Source organism: Myxocyprinus asiaticus, chromosome 48, assembly GCF_019703515.2.
Source record: "Myxocyprinus asiaticus isolate MX2 ecotype Aquarium Trade chromosome 48, UBuf_Myxa_2, whole genome shotgun sequence".
Classification (NCBI taxonomy): domain Eukaryota; kingdom Metazoa; phylum Chordata; class Actinopteri; order Cypriniformes; family Catostomidae; genus Myxocyprinus; species Myxocyprinus asiaticus.
In genome coordinates, this window is record NC_059391.1 from 5,831,088 (window position 1) to 5,853,086 (window position 21,999).

At 37.1% G+C, this 21,999-nt stretch overlaps 2 protein-coding genes across 2 annotated transcripts in view; both read right to left on the reverse strand.

The window, feature by feature from the left end:
• Positions 1-4,440, reverse strand: part of LOC127437674 (ras association domain-containing protein 8-like) — a 69,394-nt gene extending 64,954 nt beyond the window's left edge. The window contains exon 1 of the mRNA XM_051692740.1: positions 4,337-4,440. The gene's annotated coding sequence lies outside the window, so the exon portion shown is untranslated. The remainder of the gene's footprint in view (positions 1-4,336) is intronic.
• Positions 4,441-6,670: 2,230 nt separating this feature from the next.
• LOC127437309 (leucine-rich repeat-containing protein 56-like) lies at positions 6,671-20,669 on the reverse strand. The gene is made up of 12 exons (XM_051692158.1): positions 20,520-20,669; positions 20,295-20,382; positions 16,837-16,897; positions 16,036-16,132; positions 15,591-15,798; positions 13,030-13,212; positions 12,608-12,799; positions 10,212-10,276; positions 8,489-8,634; positions 8,197-8,390; positions 7,346-7,685; positions 6,671-7,230 (listed from the first exon to the last, which is right to left on the reverse strand). Exons 1-12 carry the CDS (start codon positions 20,667-20,669, stop codon positions 7,059-7,061), a joined length of 1,896 nt encoding a protein of 631 aa, XP_051548118.1. The 3' UTR covers positions 6,671-7,058.
• Positions 20,670-21,999: the final 1,330 nt, after the last annotated feature.

A 21,999-nucleotide genomic window follows, 5' to 3' on the forward strand; every position in this document is an offset into this window, starting at 1 on the left:
GGAATAGTTCACCCAAAAATGAAAATGCTGTCATCATTTACTCACCATGTTGTCATTACAAATCCATATTACTTTACTTCTTCCATGGAACACAAAATATGTTCTGCAGAATCTCCTGGCCATTCTTTTCCATTAAATGCAAGCAAATGGGGACTGAGGCTGTTGAGCTCTGAAAATGGCAAAAAGCACCATAAAAACACTATAAATATAATTAATACGCTACATTTCAAGTCTTCTGAAGACATTGCGATAGCTCTGAGTGAGGGACAGACCAATATCTAAGTCCTGACCAATTTTGATGAGCCATGTTTAGAAGGAAGGACAATTTTCCGTGAATAACACTGGTTCCTAACACAAAGCTATTGAATGGCTTCAGAAGGCTTGGAATATAGGGCACACTTTTATAGTGTTTTTGTCAGTTTTGGGGCTTGACAGCCTCAGTCCTCATCCACTTTCACTGAATGGAAAACAGTAGCCAGGACATACTGCAGAATATCTCCTTTTTGTGTTCCATGGAAGAAAGTCAGTCATATGTTTCTGGAAAAACATGAGGGTGAGTAAATGATGTCAGCATGTTCATTTTTGGATGAACATGAAACAGAAACAGATTTAACAAGGCAATGATATCACTTCAAGTTCTTTTGCAAAGGTCACTGCTTTCTCCCAAACTGACCTGGATTTATCATAAAATATATATTGCAATTCAAAAAGCAAGAAACATAAAAAAAAATCTAAGATGTGTCTCAGGAATTTTAAGGGTAATTTCCAACATACTTCTCTGACGGAAAAAGCAGAGTGCACTCAGAAGGCACGGGTATGTGTGTGTTTGTAGTGTGAAGGGGGTGCCTGTGAAGAAGTATTTCTCGATTTTATCTAGCAGCTGGACAGATGGGTCACTGGCAGGAGGGAGAGATGGATACTATTTGATTTCCATGTCAGCCAAAACTAGCCCACTTCATCCAGAACACGGTAAATCATGGTCGGGGAGAAGATGGGCGTGCGAGGAATTAGTCATGGAAATTGCAAAACATCATGTTATGATTGGAATTTAGGACTGGGTAAAAATATTGATAATCCGATGCATTTCGATTAGGGCTAGGTGTTGATACAGATTTCCAGATTCAGTTCGATTCTGATTCACAAGCTCTCGATTCGATTTCGATTCAATATCGATTCATATGGGTTTATTTCAGTAATAATGTCCCTTTTACTTACATATAAAAGAAATTATCTCCCAGCTAATGCTGTTAATTATGCAGGGGACCTTTAAACTAGGTACATTAGGAAAATATTAATTTTACTAATTATATTTTATTACTTTTTCATCATTTTGGTCACATTTTGGCTTTTTAAAAATGAACAAATAAATGTATTCAATCAATAAATAAAATATTATATTTCATATATTCTTTTTGTTACATATTTATTGCATAATTTTTTCTTTTTACAAGTATTTACATTGATTTGTTGAACACGTGCTAAAACGTTACTGACTCTTTAACAAAAAACAGCATTTCTGTAAACAGCACCTTTAAATGAGCACATGTTAACTACTCAAATGGCTTTACCTCATCTGTGTGATGCATGATTAGAATTAAATGTTTATTTGTAGTTGTTTTTTATTAAAAGAGATAGTTAAAAGAGACAGATCTTGTCCTTGAACACACATTACACGGAACAAGTTTTACTCTCAACACGCTGTAAAAAGATCTCACTGCTGAACACTTCATGACTAAACTACACAATTACTTCTGAGTGAAATGTAAACATCTATATAGTGGCCAAATATATTCACTTTAGTCACATAGCGTGAAATTTGGTTGCAAATGCGAGTGATTTCCTCTCTGTGTAGTAAAGGGTTGTGCATTGAGTGAAAGATCGATCTTGGGATTTTAAAATCGATATCAAGATCGTTCAAAGGAAGATTGAGAAAATCGGAAAAACAATATTTTTACCCAATCCCTAATTACGATCTTCATTTGAGCAATCTCAATATTGATCCTTAAATCCCAAGATCGATCTTTCACTCAATGTGCAACCCTGTACTACAGTGAGAGGAAATCACTCGCATTTGCAACCAAATTTCGACTAAAAATGTCTGTGATTAGTCACTGGCTGGTAAATGTGCAGATTTCACTCAGAAGTAATTGTGTAGTTTAGTCATGAAGTGTTCAGCAGCGAGATCCTTTTACAGCATGTTGAGAGTAAATGTTGTTCCGTGTAATGTATGTTTCAGGACAAGATCCACGTAACCCATCTGTCATTGAATACTGTCTCTTTTAATACCCTTTCTGTTCTTTACAGTCAGCTGTTGATCAAAAACAACTACACACATTTAAAAAAAAAAAAAACATTTAATTCTAATCATGCATTGCGCAGATGAGGTAAAGCCATCTGAGTCCTCTTTAGCTAACATGTGCTCATTTAAAGGCGCTGTTTTTTGTTAGAGACAGTAACGTTTTAGCACGTGTTCAACAAATCGATGTAAATACTTGTAAATAGAACAAATTATGCATGTAAACAATAAACATGTAACAAAATATATTATTTGCAATATCATATATCTATTGGTGAAATACATGGATTTGTTCATTTTTCAAATGCTAAATGTGACTAAAATAGTGAAAAAATTATAAAACATAATAAGTATAAAATAATGTTTTCCTAATGTACCTAGTTAAAAGGTCCCTTGTATAAGTAACAGCATTAGCTGGGAGGTCATTACTTTTATATGTAAGCAAAGTGGACATTATAACTGAAATAAACCCATATACACTGCTGTTCAAAAGTTTTGAAACACTTGACTGAAATGTTTCTCATGAGCTTAAAAATCTTTTGATCTGAAGGCGTATGCTTAAATGTTTGAAATTAGTTTTGTAGACAAAAATATAATTGTGTCACCATATTCATTTATTTCATTATAAAACTAAAATTGAATTAAAACATTTTTTTTTTTAAATTGATGACTTGGATCAAATAATAAAGAAAAGCAGTCAATAAGTGCCCAACATAGATGGGAACTCCTTCAATACTGTTTAAAAAGCATCCCAGGCTGATACCTCAAGAAGTTGGTTGAGAAAATGTCAAGAGTACATGTCTGCAAATTCTAGGCAAAGCATGACTACTTTGAAGATGCTAAAATATAACACAGTTTTGATTTATTTTGGATTTTGTTTAGTCACAACATAATTCCCATAGTTCTATTTCTGTTATTCCATAGTTTTGATGACTTTACTATTATTCTAAAATGTGAAGAAAAAAAAATAAAATAAAGAATGAGTAAGTGACCCTAAACTTTTGACCGGTAGTGTAAATTGATTTCGAATCAAATCGAATTCTGAATCGAACCGAGAGCTTGTGAATCGGAACGGTAAATCTGTATCAATACCTAGCCCTGTTGGGGGGGGGGGGCAAATTACAATATTTTAACGATGCGCTACGGATATGTTCGGAATAGCAATAGATTTATATTTAAAAATAAAGGACTTAAATATTCTTAAGTATTTGTTTCTCACCCACACCTATCATATCGCTTCAGAAGACATGGATTAAACCACTGGAGTTGTATGGATTACTTTTATGCTGACTTTATGTGCTTTTTGGACCTTCAAAGTTCTGGTCACCATTCACTTGCTATACATGGACCTGCAGAGCTGAAATATTCTTCTAAAAATCATAATTTGTGTTCTGCAGAAGAAAGAAAGTCATACACATCTGGGATGGCATGAGGGTGAGTAAATGAAGAGAGAAATGAACTTTCCCTTTAAGTAAGGAACAAGAACACAGACTGCCAGTCGTTTAGAGAGATCACTCTAAGGGCCATCACTCTCTCATAAGAGCAGATATCCATACACAGGTGAACCGCACAACTGACACTGACAACATCAATAATATAACAACTCGAGCAATACGATGCTATCATTACTACAAGCACAATGACTGTTGTGTTATTTCTATGCACATTATTACATCAGCTATGAACATGTTCCACTGACGTCTGATGACCAGAAAGTGTCCACATTCTCCTTACTCATTTTCAACAGTATATCTGTTGTTCTAACATTTCGAAAATCGAACCTCACTAACTTTATTGTGAAATGTTTGCTTGATATTTTGCTAGATGGTAAACTACTTTGACCCTAGAGTACAGGAATGTCTATAATGATGATAGATGTTGCCTAAAAAAACATAAATCGTTTAGCTGCACATTAGTTTAGGTTTGTTTGTAAATACAGAACGCGTCATAAATCCACCGCACTGCGAAAGATGATTTGCAAACTTCATTTGTCTGCGATTCTATCTAATTAAACCTGTAAGCAAACTATTCAGTACTTACCACTTAATCTGTCCATTTCTAAACATACATTATTTCATCAAGTGAATCTGCTGCAGTGGCTGTGACAAGCAAGCGACAAATCGACGCAAAGCACCTAGTACTTATATAATTAATTCATCGAGCTGCATGCGAGCTCGACTCACCGGGTCGAATCCTGACGTCGGCACCCTGTCGACCAATCAGAGACTTTACGCAAGCGTCGCGTCGACATAACACAACATTTATTGTCACAATATTTGGTTGAAATTTGAAATTACAAGTTTTATGGCAATATTAGTTGTTTATTGTTGACAATAACACTGAAATTTCCATTTTTAACCTGGCAACGCGTTCAGGAGGGTTGTGTCGCGCTCTGTTGTCAAGGCAACCACTTACCGTCAACTGCCATGTGTACCTCAGTTTATGTGCAAACTTGTGGAGCTCATGCCAGCTCAAGTGCAGTCTGTCATTGTGAATGAAGGGCATAAATACTATTATTTTAAATTTTTGTTTAATTCAACTTTTCACTCAAATTGTCATGCTGATAATACAAGTATTATGAACATGATTTGTTGATTTGTGTTAAATTAGAAAAAAATAAAATAAATAAAGAAGCAATTTCATTAATGGTCTCAGACTTTATATGGACTTTGCTATACACAGTCTACTGGCTTAATTACATACATGTTATTTTACATTTATTTTAAACGTTAACATATTATATATGTATTATTATACATCAAGTTTTGTAAAAAAAAAAAAAAAATAAATATCAAGAGCTTTTTCTGAATTTTTAAAGCAATACTTTAAAGCTTTGCATAAGTTTAATTCATGTGTTGTGAATTTGAAATTTGATCTGTAGTCTTCTGGCTTTCTTTTTTTTTTTTCGCGCTTAGACTTTTGGCACAGTTTTTGCACCAAAAATGGCCAAAAATCATGCAAATCTGCAAACAGTGTTATGCAAGCGAAGAAAGAGTGTCATGAAATGCAAAATTTATTAACTATGTAGAATCAGTCTGTATGTGTACAAATAAACTATTGCAAAAGAGTAAACAATTTGTGTTTGTGGCAAAAAATAAATAAACAAATACAATAAAATAAAATACAATTCAAGAAATAATCGGATACACATTGTCAGGGGTGTAGATTCCAGGGGGGTGGGGGAGACATAACCCCCCCCCCCCCAGACAGAGCCAAATCTACACCCTTGCACATTGTTCCGTCTTCCCTTTTGTTGGCACTCACACTTTTGACACGACTTTCTAACAAGAGTTTTGTAGCGCGAGGAGCAAGGCGGGTCAACCTGCTTCTTTTAACCAATCAAATGAGGTTTTCGTTGACCAGTTTACAACCTGATTGGTTAAATAAAGTTACATTTCATCAACGTACAAACCTAAAGCTGGCCGGAAGCGGACATTTTTAGTAGAAAAAGTTTTAAATATTGATCTATTTATTACACACACCTAGCATTTCACTTCAGAAGACATTAATTAGGCCACTGGAGTTGTATGGATTTCTTCTGTGTTTTGTAGTGTTTTGTGGTGTTTTGCAGCACAAGACGGCGTTATCTGAGTTGTCATCTGTGCATACTTCAGAGACGTGGTGGAATAACAGTCTAACACCTGCGTCTGCACACATTGTACCTGCAAGACGAAGCATGTTAAAAACATGACAGGGGGATGCTTCGCCACTATACATCATCAAAATATGGAGAGCATAGGAGTCATTTTACATCAACATCACCTCAAATAAAAATGTTAATGGGACGCTCATAGCATAGCTATGCAATATTTCTCCATTTTTATGTCCACATATCATGTGTAGAAGATCATATAATATGACAAAGTCCCTCTAACTTGATAAATATGTCAATTAAACATGGAATGTGTGTGTGTGTGTGTGTGTGTGTGTGTGTGTGTGTGTCTTTATCTGAGGAGAAAAAAAAAACAAGCATACTGTATATCAAAACGGAGATGGCGCCCTCTAACGACCCATCAACGTAAATGTTAACTTGATAAATATAGCGTGACTGTTTCAAAGTTGTCAAAAGAGTGTTTTAGTGTAATAAATGCGCATACTAACCATATCTTTGTACATTTATATCCAATATTACAACTTCGTTGTTATGACACCGTAACGTCGGTGTAAATCTCCTATTTTATCACAACAAAATTATGTTAACACGTTAAATGTTTATGTCTTGTGCCTACACTTTTGAACCAGAGTGTTTTAATTTATGGACTGACCCCTGGACAAGTCTAAATAATTTTTTGTTGTAATCATGTATTTAACCCAGAACTTTCCTTTCATTGAGACAACAAGAAATAAGAGTACTTAAAAATGTGTCATTAGTCAAACCCCAGGATTAATTAAGTGAACTAAAAAAAAACATCATTTTATTGATGTTGAATAAAAGAATACCATGGGCATGTTAGTTGCCTTCTCTTATAACTTTTACTGAATTTTTGTTGGCTTAAAATGATCTTTAAAGTACAAAGATTCTGTAGAAAAAAAAAAACTGACTTTATAAAATAGACCAAATGTATTATGCAGCATCCAAAAATAAAAGAGGAACCTAGATAATTCCAACATCTCAATACATTCCATATGGACATTGGATTCAAGAGAACTTAATTACTTTTCGACAAAGACTCCTTAACTTCACAAGAACTCTAACGACTGCTAAAAGCCTCTCAAGTTGCAGCAGTGATGATATAAATGACCCAGTCAGACCCACAATCCATCATTCCATGTGGGCATTTCTTCGAGCAGGCAGTCTGGCTCGGTCTGGCAGCCTCTGCAATGCAGCTCTGGCTGTTTGTGGACGTGTGGGTAAAAGTTTTGTAGATGTGTTAGAAAGTATGATTGGTGTATGTTGGTTGTGTGATTGTCGATGATTCACAGTAGCCTCTGACCTAAATGGGAGAATATATATTTGTCAAAAGTCAAAAGTGTTTGGAATAAGGTGAATAAATGACAGAATATTCATTTTGGGTTAACTAATCCTTTAAATACATGATGGGAACATACCATTGAGCTCTATGAGGGGTGACTACAGAACTAGTGGATGGTCTTTGTGGTTTGTGGAGGATTTGAGGAGACACAAGCTGAAATTTTACAATCATGGTACTCTGGGGTCCCAAGTTTGTCTGTATGGGTCGTGAATCAGTCACATGGGTTTCATCTGATGGCCTTGGCATATAGATTTCAGTGTTATTATGAGGTCTGAGTCTCCTTGCACGGATTGGTGCTACCCTCCGACCACAAGGGGGCGCTACGGCGTTCGGAGGGGGTGAGGGAGACATAGTGCTGTCTGATGAAGAGGATAGTCCGAATATCTCTGGGGACTCTGACATCTGATGGTACTGATCTGAAAGAGACACATGATACGATCAAATCCTACATATCTCGGTACAAAATGCTCAGTGTGCGAGTTACAAAAGGATTTTGTACTATTTCTACAGTTAAGGCTGAAGTATGTAACTTTTTCGGTGTTAAAATACTTTCTTATACCCCAGCTTAACATGCTGAGACAACTATAGCGATTCATAGGTTAATTTTCTCGAAAACTGTAAACACTGTCTCTGTGTGGCACTATGACAATTCATGTGTTTGTTTGGAGTGACATACTTAGACCTGCCCCAACAACATTACTCAACCAGTGCCGTGAGTTGGAGGCGGGACTATCTGACTGTTTGACCAACGGCAGACAGGGGGCATATTGAGAAAGCTGCTTTCAAAACATTGCTTATTTTTGCAGTTCCGTTTGATTGGTGCTTGGTGTCGCAGAAATTACATCAGCTTTAATTTGGAGACACAACCTGTTAAGGTTTGTTTCGCACAACCCAAACTGTGTGAATGAGAAAAATAACATGACGTGCCTGGTGAGGTAGATTGAAAGGACGAATCAGGAGAGGTTGTATCTCTGTCAGTCCTTTCTTGTTCCTCTTCCTCCCCTCTAGTGTTGTCATCACTACCAAAACTATGATTGTAGCTGCCTTCATCATCATCATCATCGCTGTGGAGGATTTTCATTACCTGTGGCTGCCGGTCCTTCTCAATAGACAACAGACGTCTGGCAAAAGTCAAGAGACAAACACAGTTTCCATCAAAGCGCACGTTAGTGTCTGGGAAAAAAGTGTGCTTGAGTGTTGGTGGAAGACGGTTCAGTACTTATCATGCTCTATTCTCCAGCTTCTGAGTTCAGCAAAAACCACACTGCGGTCTTGACTGCTCGACTCTTCGTGGTCATACATGTGTTCAGGAATATAACTACTAAGCCTTGTGCTGGGTCGGGTTTGAGAACGGGAGTTTTGGAGCTAGACAGAGTGAGAGAAAGAAATTGATTGGTTGAAAAACAGGTATAAACATAACAATAAAACAAAACAACTTTGACTAGAACCCTTTAATTTGTTAACTTTAAAGGAATAGTTTACCCCATAAAAGCTTAAAATGAGAGTGAATGGGGACTAAAGCCCAAAGTATACATCGGTTTTTACAAAAACATTTAGTGTCTGCGTACAGTCGAACGCTCAGCTTTTCAAAGTATGCTTCATTTGACTATGCACGAATACACAGGCTGTTGTGATATACTGGAGTAATTTTCTTCAGGATTTTAGACCCATAAAGATGTCTTAATATTCCTTCAGACTGGAGTTAACAAATGCAGGTCTCTACTGTCCTCACACACGTGTGCTTTATGTGCACATCCAATGTTGTTGTTTCCACCTTCGTCTCCTGTTGTTTACCAGCGATTACAGTTTCTTCTGGCACTTCTTTGTGACAGCAAATGCTTAACTGTGAGTGTTGCCACCTTGTGGACACACTATTTAGTGCACATATACAGGCGTATACGCACGCTGTGCATGCAGAGTACATGCGGTTAAGGCCCAAACATACTCTACGTAAGTATGTGAACGCAGACTTGCTACGCAAGCTCGATTTCACGCGTTGTTGTGTTGTGAAATGCATCAGAGTGCAATTCATAACCGAACGCAAGTATGCGCTGTATTCTCAGCGTTGCCGCAAGGGGCGCAACAGCGGATTTTCTTTTTTCAATCAACAACTCTCATGGCGGAGCAGCAATTTGAGGAGAGTCTTGCCGAACAAGTTAGATTATACAAACATTCTTCTGTCATCTTTTCATCAAATACAAAATCACACTCCTCAAATGTCGACATGTTGACTCCACCGGTTTCATGGCGCCTAAAAAACTCTTTCGCCCCCTTGTGGTCCAAGGTTTGTAACCGTCAGAGCAACGCAAGAGTGCAAGTAATGTATGTACAACGGGACCACACATTGACCATGCGTTGGCGAAGCGCTTGCGTCTGCATTTGTGTACTTGCGTGAAGTATGTTTGGGCCATTAGAAATACCGAGCCACACGCATTCTGTGCTCGAGCATTCTGCTGATGACGAAATTTGCGTCACGTGTCCTGTACGCAGATGCCTAGCGTTCGCGTCAGACCGAACAGGCTAAAGGCTGTCACACTCCAAAATGGACAATAAAGCTCAATGAAAGTACCACAAAAGTAGTCCATTCAACTTGTGCACTATTTTCCAAGTCTTTCGAATCCATATAATAGCTTTGTTTGACGAACAGAGGAACAGACCAATACTGAAGTGGCTGTTTGCTGGAGATCTTCCCCCCTGTAGCTCACAAATCTAATTTGCGCTCATTCAAGCGTTAGACAATGCAAATTCTCACATGAACCTGTGAGCCATTGTGAACATGTTTCTCATATTGTGCTCATGAACATGCTTATGATATTTTAATATTTTATCTCCACAGTATAAAGAAAGTCATATGATTTGGAATGTAAATTATGACAGAATTTTCATTTTTGGGTGAACTTTTCCTTTAAGGTCTTTGCTAAATATCTGATTCTTGGATTCACCTTTAATTTCTGTCTTCGTGCGCGAGCAGCCTGTAGAGGATTCCCACAGAGAAAACTGCCGACACCTGTAGAAACATTACCCTTCACAAATTACTGTGAAACATTGGGAGGTCAATTGTCAGGTCAGAAGACAAGCTGTTCAGCTGCAATGACTTCTTTCTAACAAATTACCGTTCGCTGCCCTTGAGGTGGTTGTTCGCTGGTCTTGAGGTGGTGATGTGTGGCACAAATAGAAACATAAACTCTTGCACAGATAGTCGACATTTGGTTAACCGTTTGTCGCGGCACTAGTTGTATATCAAAATCACTGTTCGGTTATTCTACACGTGCAAAACAGGTTTGCAACCCGACCCAATCTCGACAAGTTCCAACAAACCATCTTTCCGTGCGGGTTTGGTTCAGTTTTTCAAGTATAGGGTGAGTTAGGGGCTGTTCAAACATGCTTTTGTGTGCATCTGCGCTTTTTTTCAATGGATTAGTGATACTGACACACGCTGGATGGGTGTCTTTGACTGCTGCGCTGGCTGAATCTCACTTTTTTCTTTCAGTGCCTCTTGCAGGTTTGCCACATTTTTTAGACACCGAGTAAAGTTAAAAATACTTAAATTTTTATAAACGCATCTCGAAACACCTGCGTTGTGTTTCATTCATTGTGCTGTGTTCTGTAGAAGAGTAGATTTTAAGTGACTGCTACACCATTAAACATGATTCCAGTTTGTTTTTCACAGAGCAACGTTTCAGCGCTTGATAAATGGTAAGAGTGTTTTTTCCCCTTTTGCTCTGATGTGCATATTTAGTACAATAATTAGACAAGTTTAATGTCATTTGATTTTACACCATTTTAAAATCAAAGCACCCCGAAGAGGTTATTTAATTGCAGCAGTGTGACTCTATGCACATGATAATATTTGCATTTGTTGCCACATGGATGTGTGGACCTGTCCGTGCAGAGCACATATACTGTACAGCAGGCCTATTCAACTGGTGGCCCGTGGGCCAAATCCGGCCCATTTGAATTTTCAGTGGCCCGCGTGAGGTTGTCAGTTGTCTAGGGGGCTGTTTACATCGAATGTGTTTTATGTCTGTTCACGATGTTTTTCAATTGATTTCCTATGCAAACTTGCACTAAACAGACGTCGTGCCCTGTCTTGATGTTTTTAAACCATGGATGATTGACAAGCGTGAGTTCGGAGCAACAGAAAAGTTCTATTCATTAATTTGGTCAAGAAATTTGAAAAGTGAAAAGTTTTTAATCAGTCTGATTTACTATTTCTGTAATGGACCAATTTTGAAAGCAATTTTTTTGTCTTAAGTTACCTGTATTTTTTTCCCCAGAATTTCCTGCTAGGTGGAAATATTTCTAATGATAAATGTTTTTATTTTTTTATTTTTTTATTAAAACTATAAAACACAGATGTTTTATTTACAAGTAAACACATATTATAGGCATGCTATAACACAATATCTGTAGATTGAAGCTTTTCGATAACAAAATATCCTGGCTTGGCCCGCGTGCCCCGAAGATTTTTTTCCATCTGGCCCATTTGTCGATGAAGTTGAATAGCCCTGCTGTACAGGTAGTTTGAATTTAATGTGAGATTTTATCATTTTAAGATGTATGTATTGTGCTATTTAGACTCATAGCTCACTATGCACTTTATTTGCTGCTGTTTTGAGTATTGTTTGAGAAAATTCCATTACAATAAACATCTTTATTCCCGTGTTCCGACTCCAGAGGAAAAAACCATTAACCGTTCATAAATCCTCGCAGTTAACCGAATGTTAAAAATCTTTAACCATTATGCCATATCTTTCAGTTTTTTCAGCACCTCACGCAGGAACGCCATACTTTTTCGATGCCGTGTTAAGTTAAAAAGAATTTTGTTGGGCGGCCTGGGAAGCTCAGTGTGTATTGATGCTGACTACCACCCCTGGAGTCACGAGTTCGAATCCAGGGCGTGCTGAGTGACTCCAGCCATGTCTCCTAAGCAACCAAATTGGCCCAGTTGCTAGGGAGGGTAGAGTCACATGGGGTAACCTCCTCATGGTCACTATAATGTGGTTCACTCTCGGTGGGTGCCTGGTGAGTTGTGCATGGATGCCGCAGAGAATAGCGTGAAGCCTCCACACGCGCTATGTCTCTATGGTAACGCGCTCAACAAGCCAAGTGATAAGATGCGCAGATTGACGGTCTCAGACGTGGAGGAAACTGAGATTCGTCCTTCCCCACCCGGATTTAGGTGAGTCACTACACCACCACGAGTACTTAGAGCGCATTGGGAATTGGGCATGCCAAACTGGGGAGAAAAAGGGGATGCATCTTGCTTTTTTAGCGCAAGGACGTGTTCGGTGTGAATGGCCCCTTTTTCTTTCTTCTTTCAAAGTAAGAGTCTTACCATTTGTTAGATCACTGGCTTCATGTTCCAGGATGGCTAGTTTGGAGTCAGTCGAGCCTGGTCTTGAACCAGTGCAGGAAGTGAGAGGTCTGGCACTGCCAGAGCGACTGGAGAGACTGCTGGAGGATGATCTCAGACTCAGGAGCCAGGCAGAACTGGGTCTGATGCCACGTACACTGATAGATCTCTCCTCTGATTGAGTAAAACATCCTTTAACCAACTGCTCCTGAATACACTTATAGTTTAGAAAATTCCATGACCAGAACTGAGCACACATGAGCAAAAATAGCAGCAAGCAGGTTGCGAAACTACGGCGCAAGCTGAGAAACTGCCATTGAAACAAATGGGGATGCGGATGGATAGCGTTAAAGGGATGATTCAAATTGGACAAAACGGTCCTGGCAGATATTGGTTGTGTTTACCTGTATCTGTCTGTTCCAGGCTGTTATTAATGGAGCAGTCTTTAATTGATTCTTTGAGAAGAGTCCAGTCCTCCAGTGGAGTTCTACAGCTTTGAGGTTTGTCCTTATCAGCAGGTATATCATCCAGATATCTTAGCTGAGGAATAAACTCACAGACTGCAGACCTGTAGCTGTAGTCTACCTGTTCAACAAATACACCAAATCAAATCTGAGATCAGACCTCAAATCATCCTCAAATTTTAAAAGCATGTCTGAAATGCCAACAAAAAGACATGATAAGTGAAAGATAACCAGATTGATTTTCATACAATACTTGTTGCTGTGAAAGGCCATACAAACACCCAATTCACAGTGAAGAGGTAAATAGAATAAGTCAACGACAGAGAAATGAGGGCATCCTTAATTTACTACTTCATGCATATTCTAAGCAGTTTATTCATTCACCGCAGGCTTGCCCCAGTTCCTGGTGCTGACTGAAAACAAATTGATTTACAGGGCAGCAGAAACCAGTTAGAGAAAATGAACTGAGTGTGAGGAACACTGTCTTCAACCCACTTATATGGTGTGCATAGCATGGGGTTTTAATAAAATATGCAAAGGCCAAAATCATTAGGATTATTGTTTTTATCAAAGGGCAAATATGCACCAATATGCTTGCATATACAACTCTTAGACATCACTGTCTTACACCATGTCCAAACAAGGTGCAACGCGTTAAGTTTCCATCGACATATATTTTTGTCTGTCCACACTGAAAGCAGAAAAGCTGCTTTCATATTCTTTTCATATTCATATTTACATAAAATATGATAAACGTCATAGAGTATCTGATGTTTAATATACAGTACAGCCATGACAACTCTCTGAGAAAGTTTTAAAGTATTATAGTCAGACATGCTGCTGCTGCATAAGTAGACAAGCATACAATCCGTGAGCAGCACTAGTCCTGTGGTGCTGGGGAGGAGGAGGGTTTCTGTGAGAAAACTGTAGGAACAAGCTGCAGTAAACCGGCTTACCTGCAAACAACTGAGGCAATTTAAATGTTAGACACAGAGAGATTACTCAAGTTGATCACATGTCAAAGGACCAGCTTGCACCATGTAGTTTCATGACTGAACTTAAAATCATTTATGTGTCATACTGTAATATATTTCCTGCAGCACCTTGACAAAAGTCTCCCAAACATTTCTTAAATAAACTAGCTTAAAATACATTCTGTTCTGCCTAAATGTAAAAGGGGCAAGAACCACAATGCAGAAATACACTAGCACCAACATTTTCATTTATCTTTTCACTTTTCCATCTCAGATCTCTAATGTCATGCATATTAATGTGCAATATCTGTAATGGATGGGGCAGGGCAGCATTAGATCAAGCAGTTGAAATATAAGTAATAGCAATTTGATGGCCTGTGGAGCCGTCATTATCTGCAAGGGCCATTAGTCTGGTCTACAGAGAGTGAGTTCAGCACAGAACATTGAACCACAGAGAAACACTTAGCCTTATCAAGCAGAAACATACATCTCTCTTGCCCCTAATCTGCTGTTGTTTTACCATGAATTTTCAATAATCAGTGTCATACAATCATTCAAATCAATGTCATACATCATGCAGTTAGTGGTATTGGACATGATGTCATGTTAAAAAAGGAACAAGCAACCACACTAATCTTGATGTGTTGACAGCATAGAGTGTGGTGTTTGCTCATGCAAAACTTTCCACCGTGATGCTAGGGTGTTGTGGGTGGTTTTCCATAGTGTTGGTAGGATGTTCTGAGTAAATGCTGGGGCATTGCTAGGTGGTTGCAAGGGTGATCTGGGTGGTTGCTGAGGCGTTGCTAGGATGTTAGTTCATACAAAACTCTCCACTGTGATGCTAGGGTGTTGTGGAATGTTTCCAGACCATTGCTATGCGTTGCTAGGATGTTCTGGGTGGCATTGCTAGGTGATTGCTAGAGTGTTCTTAGCGGTTGCTAGGGTGTTGCAAGGTGGTTGCTAGGGCATTCCTTGGTGGTTACTAGCCAGTTCTGGGTGGTTGCTGGGGCATTGCTAGGTGGTTGCTGGGGCATTTCTCTGTGGTTGCTAGGGTGTTTTGGGTGGTTGCTGGGGCATTGCTAAGTGGTTGCTAAAATGTTCTGGGTGGTTGCTAAGATATTCTGGGTGGTAGCTGGGGCATTGCTAGGTGGTTGCTAGGAAATTGCTAGGTGGTTGATAGGGTGTTCTGGGTGGTTGCTTACTGACCCAATAAAAAGAGTTCAATCCAACTCTCTGTGATATTCTGGTCTCTAGGTATGGCTCGGGACCCTCCTTTAGTATACAGTAAGTCTATGGGTTTTTAAAGCATGTTTAATTGTCCACTAGGTGAATATTGTAATAGCACTACCACACCTCTCCTTAACAAGCCACATGATTTGAAGTATCATTCATGTCGGTAGCACAGTCTTTTATGTCACTGATGGCTTTTTTTGTGAACTGAATCAATGATTTACCAACTACAGAGAGAACAGTGGGATAACACATTAGAAAGTAGCTCAGTGACTAATTAGAATCGGAATAACTCATCTTCCTTTACCTCTGATGTCCCTGGACTGCGGCTGGTGCACACTGGGTTTCCCTCCAGGGAAAGGGTTCTGAGCTTTGCAAAATGGCCCAAATACCACAGTTGGGACAGATCATCTATATTGTTCCCCTCCAGATCCAGTAGCTCTAGATGTTCCAGAATACCAAGTGGGCTCAGATCTGATATGTTGTTGTATGGTACATACAGTTCCTGTATAAAACACAATTATTTTTAATGAAGTCAGTGATACATTTATTAAGTGCCCCTTTAACTTTTATACCAAAGTTTATAAAAAATAAGGATGACATATTATATTTCCCTGCTATAAGACAGCAAGTCAGCATTACAACCCATTTTATGTATTTCCGAGTAAAACTGAATTTTCACTTTTGTTGTGAACTGTTCTTTTAGCCTTTTAACTGTTCGCTTCTAATCTTTGTTTGATACCTTTAAGGACACAAAAGAAGCAATTCCCTCCAGGTCGGTCAGACCGCAACGAGCCAGCCATAAGACCTGCAGGTGGGAAAGGCTGGTTCCGAGGTCCCTGAGGAAACACTGAACAATAAGCAATCATTTCCCTCATCTTCTACAGCAGCATTCCCTGATTTATTTCCCCTATCCGTGCCTTGGATCCTACTTTCTCCAGCAACTCAGCATCCTAAAGCAGGAAATGTTTTCACATCTTTCAAGTCCCCTGCGAGCTTCGAGCTCACTAAGTAACACTGTTTGTAATCGTTCCTACTTTTGGAGAATTGCAGAGGAGTTTCAAGACATCTGTATTAATTACACTGCGAATCCAACATATACAGTCAATTGCCCATTTCCTCCCTTGGCCTTAAGAGTTATGAGACGGCCATTGACATAAAGTACAATTTTATAAGAAGCTAATATACTTTAGACTTCAGGAATAGTTCAAACCAGGTCTCACAGAATCACGTTACTATACCAGACATTTTCTGATTTCTTGTTGTAGCGCCTCTAGTGTTCATTTCACCAGAAAACTGCCGTGATACTTACAAACAAGCCACACAAAAATAATTTTGCACAAATTTTGGTAGTAATGTAATTCTATAAGTCCAGGTTGGATAAAAAGCAGCCAGTACTTTCTACAAAACATCTCCTTTTGAATTCCACAAAAGAAAGAAGGTCATGTGGGTTTGGAACAACATGAAGGTGAGTAAATTATGACAAAACTGTTCCTTTATAGATGTAACAAAGTAATTTTTATAGGGAAATGAAGAGTCTCACCGAAGAGATAAGATCAAACTGTTGTTCATTTTCAGCTGTGCAAGCTTAGGCAAGTAGACACCTGTGAGACAAGAGAAAAAAAAACAAAAAAACAACGGAAATGCTCCTCAGCTGTCACAGATGTCCCCATTCTTGCTCTATCAGTGCGATATGTCCAAACACACCCAGTCACTTGAAATCACATTCTCTAAACATATGTAAGTTACTCCTGAAACCATGCAGCTCTGCTTTGTCTCAGTACTTATTACACAACCTTGGCTTTCAAGGTGTCCTTTGACACAGGATGGATGCAGGGTGTATTAAAGAAGACCAGATGGGGCGCTTTGAAGAAAGTATACCAGACAAAAATATAAAAAAGGGGTATTTTTTTACTCATCATGGAACATGCTCAAGTTAAGAGCGCTTTAATGTATCTTTTAAGATGAGTGACATAATGAAAGGAATGTTCTGAGTTCAAGCAGATCTCAGTCGACAGCATTTGTGTAATAGTGTTGATTATCACCAAAAATAATTTTGACTCGTCCCTCGTTTATTTAAAAAAAAGCAAAAACTGTGGTTTCAATGAGGCACAATGGAAGTAAACAGCGCCTGTTGATAAATGCTAAAATACACACCATTCAAAAGTACTGAAACACCATTTCCACCAGTTGAACACATTAAATGTGTTAACATGATTTTAGTGTGATAAAATCAGGGATTTGCCAGCGTTACAGCATTTAACAGATTACAGGGTTTCCTGGTGTTACATTGCCATGACAACAAAGTTGTAATATTGGATATAACTTGACACAGATATGGTTTTATTTTATCACACTAAAATCATGTTAACACACATATTGTTTATTTCTTTTGGCTATATTTTTGAAACAATGTGTTTTTTAATGTTTACAGATTGACCCCATTCACTTCTATTGTAAGTGCACACTGTAACCCAGATTTTTGCTTTTTAAAACACAAACACATTCATTTTTGCTTTAAAAAAAAAAAATTATGTTCTGCATAAAAATGAACTATATAGGACCATTACGATTTTTTAATATTTTTTTTTTTTTTTATTATTTCCCCCCATATAGACTACCGGTCAAAAGTTTTGAAACACTTGACTGAAATGTTTCTCATGATCTTAAAAATCTTTTGATCTGAAGGCGTATGCTTAAATGTTTGAAATTAGTTTTGCAGACAAAAATATAATTGTGCCACCATATTAATTTATTTCATTATAAAACTAAAATTTAATTAAAAAAAAAAAAGTTTTTGAAATTGATGACTTGGACCAAATAATAAAGAAAAGCAGCCAATAAGTGCCCAACATAGATGGGAACTCCTTCAATACTGTTTAAAAAGCATCCCAGGGTGATACCTCAAGAAGTTGGTTGAGAAAATGTCAAGAGTACATGTCTGCAAATTCTATGCAAAGGGTGACTACTTTGAAGATGCTAAAATATAACACAGTTTTGATTTATTTTGGATTTTGTTTAGTCAACATAATTCCCATAGTTCCATTTCTGTTATTCCATAGTTTTGATGACTTTACTATTATTCTAAAATGTGAAGAAAAAAAAAATTATAATAAAGAATGAGTAAGTGTTTCAAAACTTTTGACCGGTAGTGTGTATATATATATATATATATATATATGCAGTTGAAGTCAGAAGTTTACATACACTTAGGTTTAAGTCATTAAAACTCTTTTTTTAACCACTCAACAGATTTCATATTAGCAAACTATAGTTTTGGCAAGTCGTTTAGGAGTCAGGACATCTACTTTGTGCATGACACAAGTAATTTTTCCAACAATTGTTTACAGACAGATTGTTTCACTTTTAATTGACTATATTACAATTCCAGTGGGTCAGAAGTTTACATACACTAAGTTAACTGTGCCTTTAAGCAGCTTGAAAAATTCAAGAAAATTATGTCAAGCCTTTAGGCAATTAGCCAATTAGCTTCTGATAGGATGTGTACTGAATTGGAGGTGTACCTGTGGATGTATTTTAAGGCCTACCTTCAAACTCAGTGCCTGTTTGCTTGACATCATGGGAAAATCAAAAGAAATCAGCCAAGACCTCAGAAAGAAAATTGTGGACCTCCACAAGCCTGGTTCATCCTTGGGAGCAATTAACAAATGCCTGAAGGTACAACGTTCATCTGTACAAACAATAGTACACAAGTATAAACACCATGGGACCATGCAGCCATCATACTGCTCAGGAAGGAGATGCATTCTGTCGTAGTTTGAACTTAGTTTGGTGCGAAAAGTGCAAATCAATCCCAGAACAACTGCAAAGGACCTTGTGAAGATGCTGGAGGAAACAGGTAGACAAGTATCTATATCCACAGTGAAACGAGTCCTATATCGACATAACCTGAAAGGCTGCTCAGCAAGGAACAAGCCACAGCTTCAAAATCACCATAAAGAATCCAGACTACAGTTTGCAAGTATACATGTGGACAAAGATCTTACTTTTTTCAGAAATGTCCTCTGGTCTGATGAAACAAAAAATTAACTGTTTGGCCATAATGACCATTGTCATGTTTGGAGGAAAAAGGGTGAGGCTTGCAAGCAAAAGAACACCATCCCAACCGTGAAGCACGGGGGTGGCAGCATCATGTAGGAGGGACTGGTGCATTTCACAAAATAGATGGCATCATGAGGAAGGAAAATGATGTGGATATTTTGAAACAACATCTCAAGACATCAGCCAGGAAGTTAAAGCTCGGTCTCAAGTGGGTCTTCCAAATGGACAATGACCCCAAGCATACCTCCAAAGTTGTGGCAAAATGGCTTAAGGACAACAAAGTCAAGGTATTGGAGTGGTCATCACAAAGCCCTGACCTCAGTCTGATAGAAAATTTGTGGCAGAACTGAAAAAGCGTGTGCGAGCAAGGATGCCTACAAACCTGACTCAGTTACACCAGTTCTGTCTGGAGGAATGGGCCAAAATTCCAGCAACTTATTGTGAGAAGCTTGTGGAAGGCTACCCAAAAAGTTTGACCAAAGTTAAACAATTTAAAGGCAGTGCTTACAAATACTAACAAAGTGTATGTAAACTTCTGACCTACTGGGAATGTGATTAAAGAAATAAAAGCTGAAATAAATCATTCTCTCTTAAAATAAAGTAGTGATCCTAACTGACCTAAGGCAGGGAATGTTTTGTACAATTAAATGTCAGGAATTGTGAAAAACTGAGTTTAAATGTATTTGGCTAAGGTGTATGTAAACTTCTGACTTCAACTGTATATATATATATATATATATATATATATATATATATATATATATATATATATATATGTATATGTATATATATATATATATATATATATATATATATATATATATATATATATATATATATATATATATATATATATATATATATATAGATAGATAGATAGATAGATATATATATATATATAATTGCATCTGGACATGAAAGCATTTGTTTCAATCTCACCAAAGTTGCCCAGAGTGTCTTGTCGAGTGTCAACACACATTTCCAGTGAGGTCACTTCCTGTAGACTGTCAGAGCCAGACAGGATTTTCTGAAAAACAATCAAACCTAAGCAAGAAAACTTTGCACTCTTGCTCTTAATTTTGAAGATCATATTGGTAAATTTTTACATGTATATCACCCAATTCAAAGGACACTTAATGTTTAATCTCAACATTGAAATCCTACCAACTTCTCTTGAGAAAGACACAGTTCAACCATCATTGGTTCAGATTCCTCAGAGTCAGCAGGTGTTGGGTTTAATATACCGGATCCACTCAATTCAGTCACAATCGAGCGAGCTGAGATAGGTCTCTTCTTTATGGAGGCTTCACTCATCATTTGTAAAATTTATTTTACCTGACCTGAAATCAGTAGTTATAGATTAAGATTTTAGGTTAAAATTAATACATTTTATTCTATAAAGGAAACTGTACATTGTTAAATGTTGTGACTGGCAGTGTTGGGTAAGTTACACTAAAAAAGTAATTAATTACTAACTACTAAATGCATCTTCTACAGTGTAGTTAGATTACTGTACTAATGACTCTGTCTGAAATGTAACTGCATTGCTTTTTACTAATTACTTTCTAAAACCCTTATCAACCTCAACCAGATGAAAAATATAAGGATAGACATGAAATTGTTCTTTTAATTCTTTCAAATAAATCATATAAAATCAAATAAATTATTCATGAACTGGCCAAATGAAAAAGTAATTTAATTACAGTAATTAATTACTTATTAATGCATTACACCCAACACTGGTGACTGGTCAGCATTTCTTTTAACCCTTCCTTGGTCCTGCAGAAATTTAAAAAGGGGTCAAGATGATTTTGGTACTTTATTTCCAACAGAGAAACTCCCACATGACAGCATGTATTCAAATAAGTAAACCTTTGATATATATATATATATATATATATATATATATTATTATTATTATTATTATTTTATTATTATTTTTATTTTTTTTTACACTTATCTCTTTGTGTAGTGGTCACAATATAAGACTGAATAAATTAACCTTTAAATAACAAGTTAAATTACATTACAAATTTATAAGAAGGCTAATAAAAAATAAAATAAAAAATACAGATAAAAAAACAGATATTTTATAATTATAGGCAAACTATTCTGTCAGCAATATAGTGTAAATAAAAGTAAAAATTTAAATAAAAATGAATGGCTTTTTTTCTTTGTAGAATTATGTGCCATGTCAACTAAATAAATAAATAAATAAATAACCCAAATAAATAACGTTCCATGTTCCATAGCAATGCTGGCAACAACTCTAGGGAAACAGACAATTCAATTCTTTTTTTTAATTAAACTGGTAAAATATATTTGCTTTGTACCTCCAGACAGATTAATTATATTACCAATTATATATATCTTACCTTATGAGTCTAAACAACGTGTTATATTCGGTGTTTTAGCAATTCTGTTCCGCTAGTCTTCGAAAGTTTGCATAACAACGGAACGTACTTCCTGGATACGGGGAAGGGCACGTCCCACAAGGGAATTTTAGTCCATTAAAAAAAAAATATATATGTATATATATATATATATATATATATATATATATATATATATATATATATATTATAATAACTGTTTGAAATATATATGAACTCTGAATTAATTTGAGTCATTAAGCTTTTTTTTC

Coding starts and splice junctions, on each gene's coding strand:
- LOC127437309 (XM_051692158.1), bottom strand. CDS start 20,669: ATGAGTGAAGCCTCCATAAAGAAGAGACCTATCTCAGCTCGCTCGATT. Junction 16,133..16,836: donor AGTTTGATCTTATCTCTTCG/GTGAGACTCTTC, acceptor GTGTTTCCTCAG/GGACCTCGGAACCAGCCTTT. Junction 8,391..8,488: donor TGGAGAATAGAGCATGATAA/GTACTGAACCGT, acceptor GACTTTTGCCAG/ACGTCTGTTGTCTATTGAGA.